Source organism: Paramacrobiotus metropolitanus, unplaced genomic scaffold, assembly GCF_019649055.1.
Source record: "Paramacrobiotus metropolitanus isolate TYO unplaced genomic scaffold, Prichtersi_v1.0 Parri_scaffold0000342, whole genome shotgun sequence".
In the NCBI taxonomy this organism is placed as follows: Eukaryota; Metazoa; Tardigrada; class Eutardigrada; order Parachela; family Macrobiotidae; genus Paramacrobiotus; species Paramacrobiotus metropolitanus.
The window spans coordinates 22253-41975 of NW_026570562.1; the positions used below are offsets into that span (position 1 = coordinate 22253).

Consider the following 19723-nt stretch of genomic DNA (forward strand, 5'->3'; position numbering starts at 1 on the left):
GTCTGACCGTCGTCTAGGCGGTTGTCGTCGCTGATAAGGCGTTGTTGTTGTAATTGAAGATGATATTTGAAAATAGGCATGGCAGAAAGGCCAATACGAACTCAATGTGCTGTAATAGCTCATGTGGCCAATACGAACTGCATGTGAATTTGCAGCTCATATCAATATCCACACGTATCCATACGTATATTTTGCATCAACATTCTTACAATCATCAACAATAGTGAGATTTCAGATGGACGGATCAAGGCATGGCGTGGGATTACCGTGTAGGCCGATATACTGCGCGACGTAGAAAATCGATCGGAATTCAACTGGTTCCTGCATGCTGGCAATCCCATTATTACTGGGCAGCAGCTTGTGGGTCGTGGGTAACCTGCCGTTGCCTTTACCATAACAGGTATATTTCAAAAGCTGTAACGCATGCAGCTCCCATTGCCACTGCAGCCATGTGAACAGCACGAAAGAATTTCGTTATTTGATTCGGAAGGGAACAAAAAGTAACACCATTGTAGGCCCGAAATCGTTTCACTGTATCCGGGTAAACAGAGTAAATTATGGAATTTCATCCCAAACTCGTGGCGCTCTAGATACGGTATGTCAAAAAAATATAAATTATTCGTCAATTAAAGTCATAAATAGCCATTTACAACTGCCTGAATATCTACGATACAAGTTCACTTCCGCACAACTTCGTAGCACCCACGGGTGTCAGCACCGTAACATACTGTACATTTTCGACAGTCTGTGTGGGAAGAGATCATTTTTTTACACTTGTACACATAGAATTGACAGTGCGGGGCCATGATTACCAGTAAGAACAGAAAACGATTTTGCGTCTACAATTCCTTAAGCCACGGAAGATGGGGGTTTGACCAGTCAAGGTGATGATTGACGTGATTTCTAACCTGACGTCCTCCAGCTTTGCTCCGTGCAATACACCGGCAACATCCTGCCGCTTCGATCCCAGCATGAAATACAACTGCATGGTAAAGCCTTAAAAAACCATTCTAATGTGCTTCAAATTTTTTGGTGATCAGGTCAGTATAATATCTTTCAACTCGCAAAGGCTATAAAAAGGGTATAAAAATCCACATTCGATAGAGTGGTCTGTCGTTACGTGTCTGTTGACGGTATAATATGTTTTAACAGTTCCCAAGCCGGGTATTCTAAAACTCATGTAGAGTTCAACGATTATCAATTGCCCGTGTGATCGAAACTGCCTCGAGAGACCTGAGTTGTTGAGACGTTCCGCTCAGATGTATCTTCTGAAACATCAGCAGGGCCCTCTGCAGTTGCTTGAGAACCGTTGAGCTCCGCCATCACCTCATCTAACCAGCCGTAGTCGATCGTACAGGGAGATGTTTCAGGTTTGAAAGTATACTGCCCGCTAGCTGCATGACTGGAAGCCGCCTGCTATCATTTAGCTCACGAAGCCAATCATCAACCCATGCAAATTCGTCCGTCACTGCAGGAGGAGGAAGGTGACCGTACCACTGATGGACTGCAGCTGCGGACTAATCACATCCTAAAAAGGCGTGACGGTTTCACAGTACGTGTAATCTTTGGAGACACAGGCAAAAAAAATTATGAAGGTCACAAGTTATCGGTTGTGTGAGATGTCGCGGACCGACCCATGGTAAATCCACGGCCACCATCCCCACGGCAAGACGCCTTGGATGTCAGATTACAGAAGGCGTTAGTTATAGCACCTTTGCCGACTGGCTAGCGGCTTTGCAGCACGAAACTGTGCGACCTGGACGAGGCTGGGCCTAATTTTACCAGCCACGATAACAGGTGGAATGCTTTAATTTTGGCGTACTCATCGAGAACTGGACTACCGAAGACGTCTTTCGGCCAGTGGACGCTCGATTAGAACCAGCCTGCACGGTCGCAGGGATCACGAAAGCACAAGATTCGTTAACAAGGAGATCGAAGTTGCCGTCTCGGAATTGGAACGCATATACATCTGAGCCCAGGAAACTCTGGTGAAATGCGATTCAGAAGAAAGGCGACCGCCTGTAATGCAAGATAAGTGTGAAATGCTTCAAGTTTTTAAATAGTGTTGTGGCTTTTATGTTTACTTTTGCTTGTCGCATGCAGTAAAATTGGCCAAATTTTATTCCTTTTTGCCCTATTTTTTTGTTTTGCAACTAATTGGTAAATCATAACAAAGTGTGGCAGTTCTCAGTGTCCCCTATTTCAGAATGGGGCTACCGGCGAACGATCGACCGCTCAGTCACAAGCTGCTTTTTCAAAGGCAGTAGACATGGAGGCAATGAACGAACAAATCCCTGCCTCGGTTGGTGCTCTCGGCAGAAATACTGGCCAGACTTACCCAGTTCTTTGTTTGGGATCCAAAGCAGCGTTGGTTATCAACTTGTAATTGTAAATCGTTTTATAATGGATCGGCATACTTGGCTTTGGTTGTCGTTAACAATAACACCGTCTATCGCCCTGCAGATCACGATAAGCAGGTATTCTTAACTTTTCATCAATCTAAGATAACCGTTCCAGCGATCGTTTATAGCTTACCAGATATGTACACCGATATTATCTTTTTGGTCTGTTGTTGGACTGGTAGTAAGTCCAGTCAACGAGAGCAGCAGCAGTACTCTGGAGTGCAACGAAGTCGATAGGTTTCTAAATACGCAATTGGTATTCACGTTTCAGTACGAGTTGGGAAGCCACTTGATCGAAACGCCTGTGAAAACGCTTCTGTCATACTTTTGGACACACGAAAACAGTCATGGCCCTTTGGCCTGAGTTGATGGATTGAGTACCGGATCTGTACGAACTCCTGCATACAGTCAGTAGCTACCTACATATGACCGGCAACCAGTGGGAATCCAAAAATTTTAAGTCAGGGTGTGCGCGTTTCCTGCCTTTATTGTAATGGAAAATTCGTGAAACGAAGGGAATGCTGGTTAATCACCTAGAAATTAGTAACAACGACTTCTCGGATTGGGTTTACGACTTGATAGTCTTGCGCGCCAATCCTTAACCAAACTAGGGAAGTGCACCGCTGCTCTATAGCACTAACAGACCGAAGCGAAGCTAGAAATATTTGGAGAAATATTTAGAAGTTAGAACTGGGGAAGTGAATTACACGCACGAATGTTGAAGCACTGAGCAAAAAAATTTTTGCTTCTACGGACTCTCTCTGTATCACCATAATAGTGACTGATGGAATATTGAACAATATCAGACACTTTATTAGATTCATTTACTTTCTACTGACTCTCTCTGTATCACCATAATAGTGACTGTTGGAATATTGAACAATATCAGACACTTTATTAGATTCATTTACTGTATACATAGGGTAATATTTACGAAGGATATATGTATACTAATATGTTTATTTAAACAAGCTGGCGCAGGCGTTCTGTTTTAACTGTCCAGTTCTTTTTACTTTTGAGCGCTAGCTTTTTTCTGCTTTATGGACTGCAGAAGATTCAAAGGGAAACCTGATCTATCGCCAATCCACCCAGTTTTTATCGGGGAAAAGCCGACATAGATAGGCTGACACAGAAATGCCGACATTACCTCCTCTCGCCGCACACTTTATCTGTACATACGTTCAGTAACTTAAAATGCCTGATGTTCTGTAAAAGTGAACCTACCAATGGTGTAGCGCTGAATCTTACAGAGCGTTACAGAGCAACGAAACAAAAACTTAAAATGATGTGTCCATTGTCCAATTCCAGTTTATTTTTATGAATTTATACGATTTGTTTTATGAATTAAAAAAAGCTATACAATGCCAAAAATACATACTCTGTTCCCATGCGTGTCATTTCGGCAACATGGAGCCCTGCTTGACCTATGTTCAGGAGAATTGCAAAAAAAGTGGCTTTCTTGGTTGAATTTTTTGGTCGACGAATGCCAGTGTTCAAATCAGTATCCCTCCTTTTTTGGTACCCGGCGACGCCGGCGTCGAAATAGGTTTAAGGTGTGCGGCAGGACGAGCTATGTTATATATGTATGCGTAAAGCACTGTACAATTATTAGCCTATATTGTTATCAATTACTGTATAGAGGTCGTTAGAGAAAGACTGTATATTAAGGTGTAGCCCATACGTAAGTGAGCCATGGTAGCCTCCTTACATTACCTTTCCTTATCCTTTACTCCGTACACTACCTTTCGGCAATACTTTTATCTGCGTTTGCGACTTTTTGCTTTTATAAAATTTTTCACGTTAACGTTATTTCCGGACATGCCTTAGTAGTAAACGGCGTCCCGCAAAGGGATTTTGGTCTCTACTTCCTTACTGGACTTCCGGACTGCAGTTTATGACATCATATATAATAATATTAAAAATATCAATAAAAACAAATAAATAAATTTGGTTTAATTACATAAAATTGAATTAATGCAGGGTATTTGTAAAGTGCACGGTGCCACCGATTTCTGTCGTTATTCACAACGTTTATCAGTAAATTAACATAAATAAAAAACTTAATCGTTGCGACTGTTGTGAATCATCGGAATGCTGCGTCCAGACGTCAATGCAGTTCCTCCCTGACTTCCGCACTGCAGTTTACTACGTTAAACTAAAACAGAAAAATATACCAATCAATAAAAAATAAATTAAATTTCGCAAATCAATTTTCACTGAAAGGATTGAAATTTGTTCCGCAAAACCATTAACATCTTATTAAAATGTCCGTCGATACAATAAAAATTACATATTTAAGTGTACACACACTTACTGGCAAAAATAATTTCGGGGCTGCTTGCGTGCAGCATTCTTATCTATTTCCGATCGCGTGTGATCCGTAATGGCTTCGAAAATCACATGTCTGCAAAAAATTTTCCGATTTTCTCAATTCGGACAGAGCGTGCGTGCAGTAATGCGGGATATCGGTTGGACGAAAGTGTTTGCTGCAGATCTTGCTGGTTGCGTAAGGAGTACATTTTTTTGTCTCAGCGCGAGCGACGGAGCATTCGCACTACACAAAAAATCACATCTTTAAGTAAACAAGAACCACCGTAAACGTGTAAAGTTATCAAACAAAAATATCTACGTGATCTCGCAGCAATACCGATAATAAGCCACCAGCAGCCGTTCTCACAAAGTGATCGCGTACCTAAAAAAACTGCTACAGTGCAATAACGGGAAAATGAATGCGAATTAAACTCACTTCATCCAGTTGGACGTGTGATCGGAATCCACTCAGAAACAGCGAAGTCGCTCTTCATTCACTGCATGAAAATGATATTAAATTTTAAGTAAACGTACAAATACGACGCAGATTTCATAAATTGAAATAAAAAATTCCAACTTCAATTACTATCAGAAGCAAAATCAAAATAATAAATGCTGGATAAAATAAAAATATAAATAGCGTTGCCTCAAATAAAAGAACGAAATATTCAGCAAAAAATACAGAAAAAATAGAACAAAATTCGTCGCATTTCTTACCAGGTGACGGTACAGTGCAGATGTGCTCGGAATCCAGTCGAAAGTGGTCCAGTTTCTCGGACTGCGCATTCCCCCACGCGAAGGCACACTCGGCTGGCTTAACTGCACTAAACACAATAAAACCATGAAAATTACTTCAAAAAAAGGATGCAACTTAGACATTAGTGAGACGGAATAAATAAGATACGGCAGTACAAAACAAAAATAAATTAAATACATACAAATTGGAATTAAATCGAATAAATTTGACAGCATTCTGTGAAATTCTTGCTAGCACAAAGATTACCATCAAAACAACAAATACCAATAAAATTCAAAAATATAAACGTCAATAACAAGAAAAATTACTTTTCAATGGTAGAAGCACCAAATGCGAGTCAATACTAAGAAATACAGAATAAATACGGAGAAAACCGCTGAATTAAGCAAAATCATCTGCCAGTCTGCACTAGGTTTACCTGCGAGTCCGCCAGTCCAACGTCTCTCGTCTTTCCCCCCCGTCTACCGTCGCATTCAGCTTGGCCTATCCCAAAATCCTCCTCGGGTTCCCCGTCGTCTCAGCTTTTGTCGTTATTCCCCATCGTCCGTTGTTGTGGCCCGCAAATTTTACAGCCCCGCGTCCATTATAGCCCCGCGTCTGTCGCAGCCCCGCGTCCACTACAGCTCTGCGTCCGTCACAACCCCGCGCCTGCCGCAGCCCAGCTTCTTGCCGTTCCCTCGGTCCCCCCACCCCCTCACCCCCACCCCTGCGCTGCGCTGCCCCTGTTAGTACTGCTACCTATAACGCCCCTGTTTGTACCGTTACCTTTATGCGCTGCAAAACCACATTGCGTACGTTGCTCTTCTGAGAATTTGATTTATTTAATTACCGTAGTAATAAAAGAATTGCCACAGAATCACCAAGTATACAGTTTACAAGTAACAAATCACTAGAAATTACACTGCCATCTTATTTCATATATTCAGCTTAATCTGGCTAGCCAAAAAAAACACTGGAAATTGTCACAATTGTTTTTTATGGAAAAGATCGTCGTCCAAGTCGGCCTTCCATTTGGCCGCCTGTTTCATTTCTTCATGCATCTGGGGCGTAATTTTAGAGGCAAAAAATGCCAAAGGCACTAAAAAACAATTAAATTACCTAAAAGCTAAGAAAATTATTAACAGCACTTACAATTTGCCTGCTGAGCGCTGCGACGCAAAAACGCGATGGTGTCCGCATCCAGATTCAATCTGCGGATTTCTTCTGGAAGGTCGCTGTCCTCCGGAATGGTGGATGAAATCTCGTTGCTTTGCTGGCTGGCCATGTTGTTGGAAATCTTGAATTGCAGACTGCAGATGACTTGACTGACTGCATTTCTGTCGCTAGCACAGACTTATGAGCTAGAAAAATCTTTAACTGTCAACACGATGGAACGTGATGTTCCATCACTTTCTATTGAACAATCGCATTGGAACGTATACATTCACGATTGCGATTCTCCCTAAAATACAATATCTATAATTTTACGCTTAAACGTTAGAAAATTCAACAGGTACGTATAAATATGAGTTGTATAAGTTTGTGAATGAAGTATAATGGTGATGTTTGTGATTCAGCTAGCCGTGCCATTGTGATATCGTTTCCTCCTTGGACGCGTCTGTTGAGCGTATGTGCGTGTACATCTGTGGCCAGAAAAAGTTCCTGGCGGCACTACGCACATTTTTTCCGCACGAACTCTACCGTAAGTTCCTTGTCTAATTACTATGCACTAATTAACGTTTTTTACCTATTACTTCGAAGGCTTACACTTAATGCTATTTGTTTTGATTGTATTCATACAGAATTAGGATTTTGTGATCCAGTAGACAGTTTCGGGACTTGTAATGTTTGCCCTGGCTCTATCGGAAAATTTTCACCACTGATCTCGACGAAATTTTTCTTTCTGCATAAAAATCAACTTTTTATTCTTTTTGCTTTCTGTTTCATACTTTAAGACTTGTTAATTAGTACTGAACATTATATTATTTCTACTTTATGAGTCCGAATGCAATTAATTACTGAAAATAATTGTTTACAGGTTATTACAAGCGGGATAGCGATACTATTAGGAACACCATCTATCCATAGGCTACACTGCGTGAACGTTTACGACAGTATAATTTACTTTTCGCAGATATATTATTCTGTGTTCCTAGTATTATATTAATATTGTTACATGTAACTAATTAGGGCTATACTTTTTCTTTACCGCAATTTATTTTTATTATCATTTAACTGTCCTAATTGCAGATAATTTACCACAATTACAACGGACTACGGCCGTATACCAAGCGCCAAAGTAAATTTCCCCTTAAATATTCGTTTGTCAACTATTTGAATAATTTATCATCATTTTTGGGTATTATAGCGACTGATCATTTATATCTGCTGTAATTACAAGTGTAACTATTTGCAGGCTGACATCACGACTGTGCTAGCATCATCACAACGCAAGTCCATATGGCTGAGCAGGAGCAAAGGTCAAAGCGGAAAATGGAACCAACAGAGTAAGCTGATTTCGTAAAAATATTCAGTGAAGCAAAAAGGTTTTTTAAAGCATAATTTATACTTTTCTCGATAATCGATTCCGGTTTTCAAAATTTATCAAGTATAATGCTGCTACTGAATAATATTCAATCTGCTGTACAACCAAATCAACCAAGTCTTGTATCTTTTTACCTTTATTTTAATTTGAACGTAAGCAAAATAAAAATACAGTAAAATCAAAATTATTTTATAGTTCAAAGACATCGATACTATTTAAGTCATCAATTAGCCGAATCACCAGTGATGTAGTGCCAGAGTTATTTGCAAAAATGGAGCAGCAGAGAAAACACAAGCCAGCTCTCACAGCGCTTGCTGCGGCTTGTATAATTATTCTGGTAATAATAATTTTAGTAGGCGATATTATTCTGCCTATCGCAATAGCGATGATACAGCAACAACAACAGCAGCAGCAAGTGCTTAATAATAAAAATCAATCAGAACGTTATTTTCGTCGACGTACCCGAATGGGAGCGTCGTCAAGTCTGGCAGTATCCTTCGTTTATCATAGGTAAGCTTGAAGCGCTTTACCTGGTCCACAGCATCAATTTCAAGGGTCCGTTTATTACGCCGTATCACGGAAGAATACCGTAAGGGGTACACTTGAGGTCCAGGGGTCGTCCAGAGTGAAGTGAAAGTATTTAAATTAAGCGTTTTTTTGATAGTTCGATTGAGTGTAAAACCTTTAACTTTGCAGACATGCTTTCCTTTGTTCGTCACATAAGCATAAGATTTAGGAGCACAGATGGTGACCTCTGTGATGAATTCACCATCATTTAATTCGTTTGTCAAGTCCCCCATGTAGTTTCCCAACGGAACTTCAGGATCTCCTTGCCGATGAATCCACATTAAGGAATCAGTATCAAAATATATCAGGTTACGTCCAACTTGAGCCATATAATTGTATAAGTGAAGGCGGGCATGGGCAGTCGTGAACCTAAATCATCCAACCAATAAATATTTTTGAGAAAAACGTATTTATTATATTTAATTTGCACTTACGCCGCAAGGATAACATTAGTCTTTGGGTTAACTGGAATAAAGTCTTCCTTGGACTTGTACGCAACTTGAATTACGGTGTCACTGAAGAATTCGATATTGTGAATTTCCAACGCATCATTTAATAAAAGTTCATAAAAATCTTTGGGCTCGGAAATAAACTGTGTAGACAATCTGTCCTCGCGCATCCCGAGTCGACCCCAAAAACTACAAAAAGAAAAGAAAATAAGCAATTTCAACTAATGTATCCCTAAGGAAATTGAAGACTTACTTGTTTAAAAATAACTTTGCAAGGGCGCGAAGCCCCAAGTTTTTTTCCACTTTCTCGGCGTCAATAGATACACCTTCTCGAAGTAAAAATTCTTCCATATACAGCTTTCTCTCTTCTTCGGTTTTAACATTAGAGGGCCAGCCGCTGGCCTCCGTTTTTAATTTCAAGAAATGCTGGATGTACTCTTTAAATAAGCCTTCGCGAGAACTCGGAAAATGCCAAATTTCGTAGACTTTTATCACCGTATATCCCAGGGATAGTGCCTTAATGATTTCCACAGAGCACCAGACGCCCGTAAGTGATCTTTCGGCGTCTGTGTGATGACAGCTAGAATTTTGCTGCGTCTCAGCACATAGCCGGCATAGCGGAAAAGTTAATTTTTCAGTACGATAGGGCAGAACTGGTAACCATAGACATTTGGGCGGTAGAATCGTCAGGTAAAATAGTCCGAAGTAATTTTCCAAATTTGCATCAAAGTCCGCAGTAATTCGCACGTGTGGGCCAACTGGATATCTCTTCCGCGAATTTACAAAGGGATATTCCGAAATGACATCGGCAAACCTAAAAACACCTATCAATAAAATCAAGATTATAATCCTTTCTTAACTAATTGTACCGTATTTGTTCTCCGGGCTCGCATTTATAATGCAACCGTGTCCCGTTGGTCCGGCCTCCATATAGAGCATCGCGGGGTTGAAGAGGTGCGTGAACATGAATATCTTTTAGTGTTTCACGAAAATCCTCATCCTCTGCCAATTTCTGATCGTACTCGCTTTCCCAAATTTTAATAACAGAGTATCCCATTTGCTCAAGGGCGATTTCTCGCTGGACGGTTGCCGCATGCAAATTCTCCATCGTTTGCTTGAGATGAGGATTTACAAATGTGCGTTTTGTGGTTGCGGGATTGCCGTGCCAGAAGTCGCCATAGAATTCGTAAATAATTTCCGCTTCTTCGTCATAACCGTCCACGTAAAATTTTCCAATCTTCTGTTCTCTTGCAAGTGCTTTGCCTTCCGTCATTTCAATGTAGCACAACCATTTACCACATTTGACTGATTGCGTGCGCTGACTAGGGTTTTTTACAATTGCAATAAGGTTTTTTTCCAGTATCCGTGCGCGCCAGAAAAAATGGCATATACCCGCAATTGTTAGCGCGGAAGTAAATGGGCAAAGCCCACCTGAAATACCCATGAACAACTTTCGGAATTCTTGAGAGCAAACGCGTAAGGTGCTAACATCCTGCTTGCAGTATTTGACGAGCTCCTCGTTGACATTGTACTTTCCTTTCTTTTTTCTGCGATCTTTTCGATAAAATCCTTTGATAAAGTCTTTTCTTTCTTTGTTATTCATCAAGCTGTAATTGAATTCCTCCCTCTTAGGATAGGGGATAATTTTGCCAAAATTTTCTGGGCGATTGACGGGATGAGGGAATTTACCTTTTTGCTCTGTCGCTCCGAACGCTTGAGCCCAAGCGTCTAACGATTGGGGATTGTAATTCAAAGTATCACGAAATTTTATGCCAAATTCAGGAACATCTAGTTGCATAATTTTTGAGCCGTTCATTATCAGCTTTGGAACTATCCCATTTCTTAGTAACCATTTCAGAACAAAAAAACCGTCGAACGCTCGAAGATTATGGGCCAAGACGTAGAAGTTTTTAAATAATCCGGAAAATAAAAACTCGCAAAATTCTGTTGTTATATCCCGGCCAATATCGCACGAGTCAGCAGGAAAAATCCATTCCTGGCCGTTGTCGTTTTGAAGAACGGCCAGGTTCGGAATAAAATTGCCCGTTTCCGGACACGGGTATGTCTCAAAATCGAAATAGAGAAACTGGGCCTGTTCGTGCTTTTCGAGATCCTGGTCCGTCAGGACTTCGGGCTCAATGTAGCAGACGTGGTCATTTGATACGTGTTCTTTGCACACCGTGCAAAAATCTCACCGCACACGTGGTCCGTGGTACGAAAAACTCTGGAGACAAATGATTGGCAAGATGGACAGACAAATAACGTTTGACATACCGTAATCCCGTTTTCTCCCGAGCCAGCAGCGCGATGATGATTGAAACACTCCTCACCGTAAAATGTTCGGCAGCAGTCCGAACAGTATATTCTTTCTTCTCCAGGATTACATTCAAATCGCAGGCATTGTTTGCAACGGTATTGGCATCGATGGCGATTTTTATGATCGTATCCGCGATTGCAACGGTCGCACCAGTACGATGTTTTGAACCAAGCCGGCAGGCTTTTCAAGACATCAAAATGGTTACTATGATGTAGCAAACGAATCTTTTTTTCGGCATATTCGCCGGCATAGACGATCGTATTGAGGTGGTCGACACTCGTTATCAGGATTTGGTAGTCCGGTAAGGCCAGTTGAAACTGTTGAACGTCTTCCAAAGTATATTGTCGAAGATCCAGTCCTGCGTTAGCAATGAGTTCTTTAGCCATTTTTGTCTGCAGCGTTCTGTCGGAAGCCGTACAGAGTTTTTTAGTGTGATACAAGCGTTCGTACAGCGGTATATTGTCATCTGCGAGGGCCTTAGCTATAACAAGCGCACGAGCCAAACAGAGGTTATCTGAATTACGAACAGGTATTACGCTCCTCATGGTCTCCAGCTTTTTGCGCAATAATAAAGGAACATCGTATCGACAGGATCCAGCGGGAAGGTTGGAATGGTGGATTTCCAGCTCAAAAGAATCATCCAGTACAAATTCTTGATTGGAATTGAGTACGCGGGAAACTTCTTTCATCAATCGCGCAACGGTTAGCTGATCACGACGAATGAAAGGTGTGTGAATAGGGTACGAGAGGTGACGGCTATGCAACTTGATTCTTACCCGCTCGTGATCTGGGATGTCAGTAAGGATTTCATTTAAAATTTCGTTCAAAATGGCTGTTATGACATCGGGAATCTCAGCAAAAGGAATATGACTGAGGCGATGAACTTTGCACGCAAATCTTTTACACGTCATCTGATAACGGCGATTGTAAAATCGTTTATCGGTTTCAACACGAAAAAGTTCTTTATATGAAGCGGGTCTTCGGTAACATCGTCATCATCAACAGCATTAGTATCGTTATCATTATTATTAGAATCAACTGAATCAGCAGCGTCAGCAGCTATGCGAGGCATTTTTGCAAGCAGAAAGGTCACAGCAACTGGTTCTTAATGACAGAAAAGTGTTCCTGACACTGCTTCACAAATTCTAACTCATCTGACTTTATATCAACACAATTTTTTATGGTATCGCCAGATCTGATACGTACAGACATGGCTGAGTCATCAGAGGCAGTCGTAGTACGGTTTTCATGAACAAAAGCTGCTTGGGTATTGGACGTGGTGTCGATAATGCACCAAGATAGGGTTTCCGGATGCGCATTGGCGGTGGAGGCGGAGACTGTTTTCTGGCGGTACTTTGCAAAAGCAGGCGTATTGGTCCATTCTACAATCTTTTCCAGAATATCCATTCCGACAACCAGTTCATTGCACCGCGTATTTTTATGGCGGGCAATAACGAACTGTACGTTGGATTTTTTATGCAACCGGTAAAAAGCCATGAAAGGATTATTGGATCCTTTTCTGACAAAGATGCTATACGCATCGCGGTACTGTGAATAACTTCGGAAGGTCCGGTCGTCCCGTTTATCAGTAAAGGTCTGGTAGAGCCAGTCCACGGATTCAGCGTTTGCTAATCTGATACGCTTGGCAGGTGGCACGAGATGCTGGTCCCCAGAATCCGCTGGCGCTGCAGTAACAGTATCTACAAAATAAATAATGTAAATAATCAAAAAAGAGTTAAGGATCAGGATAAGAAACTTACTTTTTGACGATGATGGAAGTGCAGAGGTACTGGGTCCAGCAACTTCAGCAGTCGGAGATGTAGTGACAACAGAGAACGGAACGGAAAGCGGTGCTGTTGAAACCGACAGCGACTGATCTGTGATGGGTAATGGATCGGGAAGTTGTTGATCACCAGGTAGAGCTGTAGGTTGCTGCAGAGTGTTATGTGGCGACAGAATAATGTAGAGATGGCGCTGCTTGTAGTATTCGTAGCGGGCAATATATCCTTGCACTGGATCAATGCCTGCAATATATATATACCTTTGGAAAATAAGTTGCAATAACAAACAAAGCATAAGACTCGCTTTTTAAGTCTTCCAGGCGGCCATATAATGGTGTTAAACGGAATATCTGGTCACCCACTGCAACATGAAAATGAAACTTGAGGCGTATGTTGTTGCTGCTGCTGCTGGCACAGAAATAAAAATTGTGTAGATACCGTGGTGGCAGATTTCCGCACCAGTTGCTTCATCTATAAAATTAAAGAGTTTCTCAGCTATAAATTAAGTGAACGAGATGATAAAAACTTTTTAACCTTTAAAAATCGGCTGAATGGGTGGTGGAGACCACGGACTTGATTGAAGGTGTAGTTCTGGCTGTTGCTGTTGTTGCTGTTGTTGTTGTTGTTGCGTAACTACAACAAATTTATATTTCAACAACTGTACAAAAATTTTGCGTTTAATTATACCCAAAGTACTTGTTGTCGGAGTCGTAAGAACATTATAGTCCTGCAGCTGAATTTCCAGGTCACTTAAAACTTTATCCCAAAGAGCTTCGCCATCAAACGCATTAAGATCATCCATTATCCATTACGTTTAAAGAATCAACAACGAATGAAAGCAAGTAGAGAAAAAAGGAAAGCAGAATAAAACTATTACAGTTATATAGTATCAGCAGAATGCAACTGCTACATTTTGCAGTGCAACATTTTGTCACACACAATTTTCCAGAACAGCAAAATGTATCAAGTAAAATAAAGTGACGTGACGGCTTCAACAGGCTGACGGCAGTACGGGCAGAGGCTTCCTCGGTCTAGGGTCGCTTTGGCGCACTGTCCGCACATGACCAAATGCTTACACGGACTGATCAGCGTGTTGGCATACCGCGACAGACAGATTTTACATTTCAACTGCTCAACGGTGCGGGCATCGTCTCCGACGGGTACTTCGGTGGCATAGTGCAAAAAATGCTTTTGCTCCAAAAAAATCGGCGTTGTGGAACTCCACCGCTTCTTCCAATTCCTCCCAAAAATAGAAACGGCCCTTCTTCTTGGCCTTAGCGGCATCAATTTGGTCTTGACTGAAGCCAACGAGCCGTGCTTTGTTTTCCAAAACTGTCATACCTACATATTATTATTATTATTAAAAAATAAAAGTAACAAACAGATGAAACCCACCTTGTATTCCAATGTCGGTAACAGGGGACTTGCAAGCTCGTATAACATCGTTGATGAACCGTTTGCCTTTTACATTCATCAGATATGCACAGGCTGGTGATTGGCGGGCATGTTCAATCCATGGTTCCAGATCCAGCGGCAATCCAGAAATGAAGACATAGCAGTAAAAACAGCGTACAGCATCCGGGCATACCGAAACTCCCGGCACAGTAAGACCTGCGTAATAATAAAAAAACCCATTGTCCTGTAAACAACGGGCGACCGGAAGCGCGAAGCGCTCCGGTCGACGTTGTTTACCGCGTCCGACACATTAGCCAAATGTGTCGGCAGCGAGCAACGGGGCCCCCCACCCCCCTTCGCCTGGTTTAACTGTTCGACCAGCAATCGTGAGTTGTTTTTCTTGTCAACTTGATAGCCAAAAGAATGTTTTGTTGTAAAGCTCACCGCAGTTGTAGAATCCAGCTTCGGCCAGCTTGTACACCAAGTGTTTTTTTTCTTCGGGCCACGGTCTGTCGTCAAAGGAAAACGCCCGCGCATACATGGTGTTATACTTTGCGCAGTCGGGATTGTTTGGTGGTGAATGGTTGTACTCAATGTTGTCCTGATCGTAATCCATCCGCAGCCCGTTGCATTCCACCCACATCTGTGGGAAGTTATCTTTAACTGCTTTGCCAAAGCATGGATTCTTGCACGGTGTTCGATAGATGCCCGTTAGACATGTCCCCTCAATCTCACAGCAGTAAACACAACGGATCTGGTGCTGGATCCCCGTGCAGTACCAGCCCAGTTCGGCGTACTCTTTCGCCACTTCGAGGGTAATTTTACCCCCACAACCACGAAATGTTTCAATGCGATTCTCAACACTTTCGGCTGGATAGCGCGGATCCCCACGAGGGCCAAAAGCACTTGCAAAACCGTCCATTGTTCTGTTAGCGTGTAGCCGTGCGTGCGTGCGTGTGTGCTCTGCTCTACGGTTTATAAAGCCCAGTGTGAACAACAAAATGCTGAGCAACAAATTGCTGAACCGGATTTTGTGGTCAGGGTGTTTAGTGTATTTGATTATTATAAATACAGGCTTCTAATTCCAACTCGTTTTCATTATTCTTCCTGACACTTTTAGTTAGTCTACCTTTTCTTCTGATATACCATGACTAGTCTGCCTCCTTCCAAACGCGGTTTCGTACCCGATAAAACTGATCTTGTCGGGGAAGCAAAGCGCAAGTTTGCGAGCGGAAAGATCGCTTTCCACTATGAAGGATTCCCTACCATGAAGTTCGGGTACGACAAGTTCATCTGCACCCGCATCAACAGTGACACCCAGGCCTTGGAGTTCATAATTGGCGACTTTACGACTGCCAGTCCTCCTGGACCAGATGCGAAATGGACGCTGGGAGAGAAACACATTTTTCTCACCAACGACCAGTTCATGCGCCTCGTTGGACTCATCTACAACAACATTACGACTTTAATCCGGGATCCACAGCTAACCAGCGGTAACCTGTCCACCCTGTTTCACCTCGGAAACGACGTCTATTTTGTGTGGTCAAGCTATGACAGTGTAGCGCTGGCCAATATCCGCCAGTTCTGCAAGAGAGGCAACGGCGACATGCAGGCCACCAAGAATGGTGTTTCTTTTGGGATAAAATCGTTTGAATCACTTCGTACCACCATCCAAGACCTGTCAATGTTCAAGGACATCAATGCTTTGTTGAAAGCACGTGGCTCGCTAGTGATTCACAACGAACCAACGGCAGCGGATTTTTCAAGCCTGTTGGCTGGCCTACCGTTCACCATGTATGGTATGTGGCTTGACCGTCTGCACGAGAACTGTGCACGTTGCGGGAAATGGTCACGTTGTTTACACAACCAACTGTTCGTGAAGCCAGCCATGCCTGTGAATGGGGATTGGGTACACTGAATCTAACGGATGAAATGATGAACGACATCATTACTGAGCTTGGAAATGGCAAACGTCTCATTGGCATGATGTTGTTACTGCGTCCTTGGGGCCAGCTTACCGGATTTGACGACATTTTGGGTTTTAACGCCAAACAGTTTTTGGACCAGCATAAGGATACCCTGTGGGAGTCTGTCAAGCGTATTGCTATGGAGAAGCTGAAGATTACGGAGATTGGAGACGGGAAGATGAAACTGCCTATCGAAATCAACAAGGCCCAGGAAGGAAACAGCGGCAACGGTGGTGAAGACGGTGGTGTCTAAAGCGACGGAATCGTTTGCGTTTTGTGTTACGGTAAAGCATGTCTGTGTTACCATAAAAATGTGAAATGTAAACGCTAAAAAAAGTGCTGATTGCTTCTACTTCTACCTCAGGGACATAAAATGTGAAATGTAAAACCCAAAAAAATTTGCTGCTTTTTTATTTTATTCAAGCTCTGCATACATTGCTGTGTTCATGTTAAAGTGATTGTTTACCCATTGACAAACCATTGCATCATTGTTTGCGTAATTTTTTGTGAAATAATGAATAATGTCTCTATATGATTCTCCGCTTGCGCGCTTATAAATAAAAAAAATGCAAAATTGACCGCAGACTGTCGAAAACGTTTGTTGTATACGTTCCATTTGATAAACAACATGTAAATCAGTTAACCATTCTCTAATCTCGTCAAAATACTCCACAGATCGTCCGTATGAGTCGAAAAACTCGATGGATGACGGCTCGCTTTGATAGAATGCTAACCAGTGTTCACCAGAACCACTGGATTTGTCCGTGTTGACGATGTAGGCGGCAGGTAAAACATTGGAGCGTTCGGGAAGTGTATCCCGGGCATAAACTCCTCGAAATATCCTCTCCGTTTTGGATTTTGGCAAAGTATCTTTGTCATTGTTCGATTATCCATTTTAGTTAGTTGGTAAAGTCACAAATTAGCTGACGAAAATTGTTAATTTCTATTACCGCGTCAAACGTAAGAAATGTGACCATGATCGTGGGCTGCTTGAGCGGTTGGTTGAAGACTACTCGGATGCCTAAATTACCCTGACGAATTAAACTTAGAGGGCCGAGTCCGGTTCCCCCTGGCGTTAAATCAAAGCCGTAAATACAGAATCCGTTTGCATACTCGTCGCGATTAAAAGGCAGTGCGCCAAAAGGACTGTTACGCCGTCCTAAAGTGTCTAGCAGACCATCGTAGCACTCAAGTAATTACCGTTTGCATAATCCGGCTCGTACGGCCGATTAGGAAAAGACTGTCCATCAACTTCGACGCTGATTTGAGACAAATTAAAGTGTTGAAAATTGAATGGATTTGTCTTTTTGTGCCGTTAAAAGCATCCGCTGCGACAAAAGCCACAAAAGCACCTTGGGGACTTGACCAATGTGTATGTTATTAAAAACAGTGCTTTGTATGTTGGCAGGTAATTCGATCGGGCGCATCAGAACACGTTCTATAGGATATTTTGCTGTTGTGGTCAATAACCGCTTGCTTATAGCATTCATGTATTCTGGAACCCCTGTAGTAATGCATTAGATTTTTTTTATGCAGATATTTTCAAATTTTCCTGCTGCTTACCAACATAACGGCGAACAAAAATTCTTAGGATTGCGTATAAATAATTTAAATTCGTCCTGCGCCGGATTCGCAAAATCGCGAAGATAGAATTCGGGTTTATGTAAAACAAAGCGTATTTGTAATGGAACTCCAGTTATCAAAGGCTTGTCTTGCATGAAAATATCCGAAAACAATTTTCCGCTTAAAGGAATGTATTCATGCTTTGCGAAAAGCCTGAGTCGTGATTGTTCGGCTGAGTTATTTGCAGAATCTTCAAAGCTTCCAGCGACATCCAAGTAAAAGCCACAGGATGTTAGCTGTGTATTCATCGCCTCTTTTGTGTAATTTAGCAAGCACTCAAACATTGCTCTGTATGGATAATAGATTGCGCAGTCGCTTACCAATCGGTTAGCAACCGAAACTTGAACTGATTGAAACATTGAATGAATCAAATTATTTACAGGAGCACAGGTATCCGTCGCTTTGATTCGCTCCCAACTACCATCGGCATTCCTTTTCTTTAGTGCTACTTCTAATTCTATGCTTAAATCCGGTAAAGAAACCATGGCGTTTGATGAAGGAGCTATATAAAAGTTAATGTCACCACCCGCCGGAATATTTTCCGGAATGGCGGCTGTGGGGCCGATTCTTTCTTCTTCTGTCCGGAATCGGTCCGCAAACGAAGGCGGTATGGCAAAAATGTGCGATTCTGCAGCAATGGCAGGTTCTGACCCTTCGATTATGGAAGCCATTTCTAAATATAGTCAGGAAGATCAAATGGTGGGACACGGCGAATTTTGGTAGTGCGTTTCCGCTTCGTTGGCTTCTTTAATACCCCTTTTCTTCCTTTTTTACCGCCGCTAGATGTTTGTTGAGTTGGTGCGAGAACTTGGGCGATTTTGTTGCCCACAGATTTTGCAGCTTCATGTACCGCTGTACTAGCTGCTTCTTTTAAATGAGGCGTAGCAGCTGCTAAAGCGGCTTGTGCCTGCGGCGCTGCCGCCTTACAACTGGTGCAACAAAACGAGCAACCTTGGAAAATACTGCACGCAGAAAACTACCAAAACCTCCACCGTTTTGATAGCTTCCACGATATCGAACAAATCCGCTCCCCAGCTGTGTATGACCTAGTAAATCATCAAATAATCCCGGATCAGGCGCAAAAGCTTTATATCCCATTTTCAGTATCTTGCCGGTCGGAAATGGAGCTTCACCATCGATTTTCCTGTTGCGAATTTAGCGTTGTCTCCGAGATCAGTGGCAATTGTTACTTCGATGTTGTCGAAAATGGGGCGTAAAAGTGGAACATAATGAGGCATTTCAAAACGTTCCGTGATAATTTTGAAAGCCTCAGTTGCCTTAATAGGCACTGCTCTTAAAACCTGCGCATACGTGTCACCAAGCAAAGTAAAATCCGCAACATCGCAATAAATATATAAAGATTGATTCCCAATCATGGCGTTTATAGCTTCCTGGGCAGTAAACAAAAAGTTTTGGATAATTATCGGTGCCGGCTTTGACTTTTTTCGTTCCGGTTGTTGAACGCTTTCTAAACCAGACGTATTTTGTTTTTGAACCGGTTCCTTCGGTATTTTGATGACGGTGATTCTGTTTTTCGCAGAAGCAAGAAGTTGTTGCTGAAAGCCTGGCTTTGGCGCTGGTGTCTGCGCAGGCGGCGGTGGTGGTTGGGGCGGTGAAACTGTATTTGTTTC

At 42.2% G+C, this 19723-nt stretch overlaps 3 protein-coding genes across 3 annotated transcripts; all 3 read right to left on the reverse strand.

Moving 5' to 3' along the window:
* Positions 1 to 8990: 8990 nt before the first annotated feature.
* On the reverse strand, positions 8991 to 10282 carry LOC129602151 (uncharacterized). Its single transcript, XM_055501118.1, has 3 exons — positions 9879 to 10282; positions 9263 to 9823; positions 8991 to 9198 (listed from the first exon to the last, which is right to left on the reverse strand). Exons 1-3 carry the CDS (start codon positions 10280 to 10282, stop codon positions 8991 to 8993), a joined length of 1173 nt encoding a protein of 390 aa, XP_055357093.1.
* Positions 10283 to 12290: 2008 nt separating this feature from the next.
* LOC129602155 (uncharacterized) lies at positions 12291 to 14260 on the reverse strand. Its single transcript, XM_055501120.1, has 6 exons — positions 13804 to 14260; positions 13642 to 13740; positions 13546 to 13578; positions 13412 to 13468; positions 13087 to 13350; positions 12291 to 13026 (listed from the first exon to the last, which is right to left on the reverse strand). Exons 1-6 carry the CDS (start codon positions 13907 to 13909, stop codon positions 12416 to 12418), a joined length of 1170 nt encoding a protein of 389 aa, XP_055357095.1. The 5' UTR covers positions 13910 to 14260; the 3' UTR covers positions 12291 to 12415.
* On the reverse strand, positions 14240 to 16243 carry LOC129602153 (E3 ubiquitin-protein ligase XIAP-like). Its single transcript, XM_055501119.1, has 3 exons — positions 14947 to 16243; positions 14503 to 14718; positions 14240 to 14448 (listed from the first exon to the last, which is right to left on the reverse strand). The coding sequence occupies exons 1-3, from the start codon at positions 15422 to 15424 to the stop codon at positions 14240 to 14242; spliced, it is 903 nt and encodes a 300-aa protein (XP_055357094.1). The 5' UTR covers positions 15425 to 16243.
* Between the last annotated feature and the right edge of the window lie 3480 nt (positions 16244 to 19723).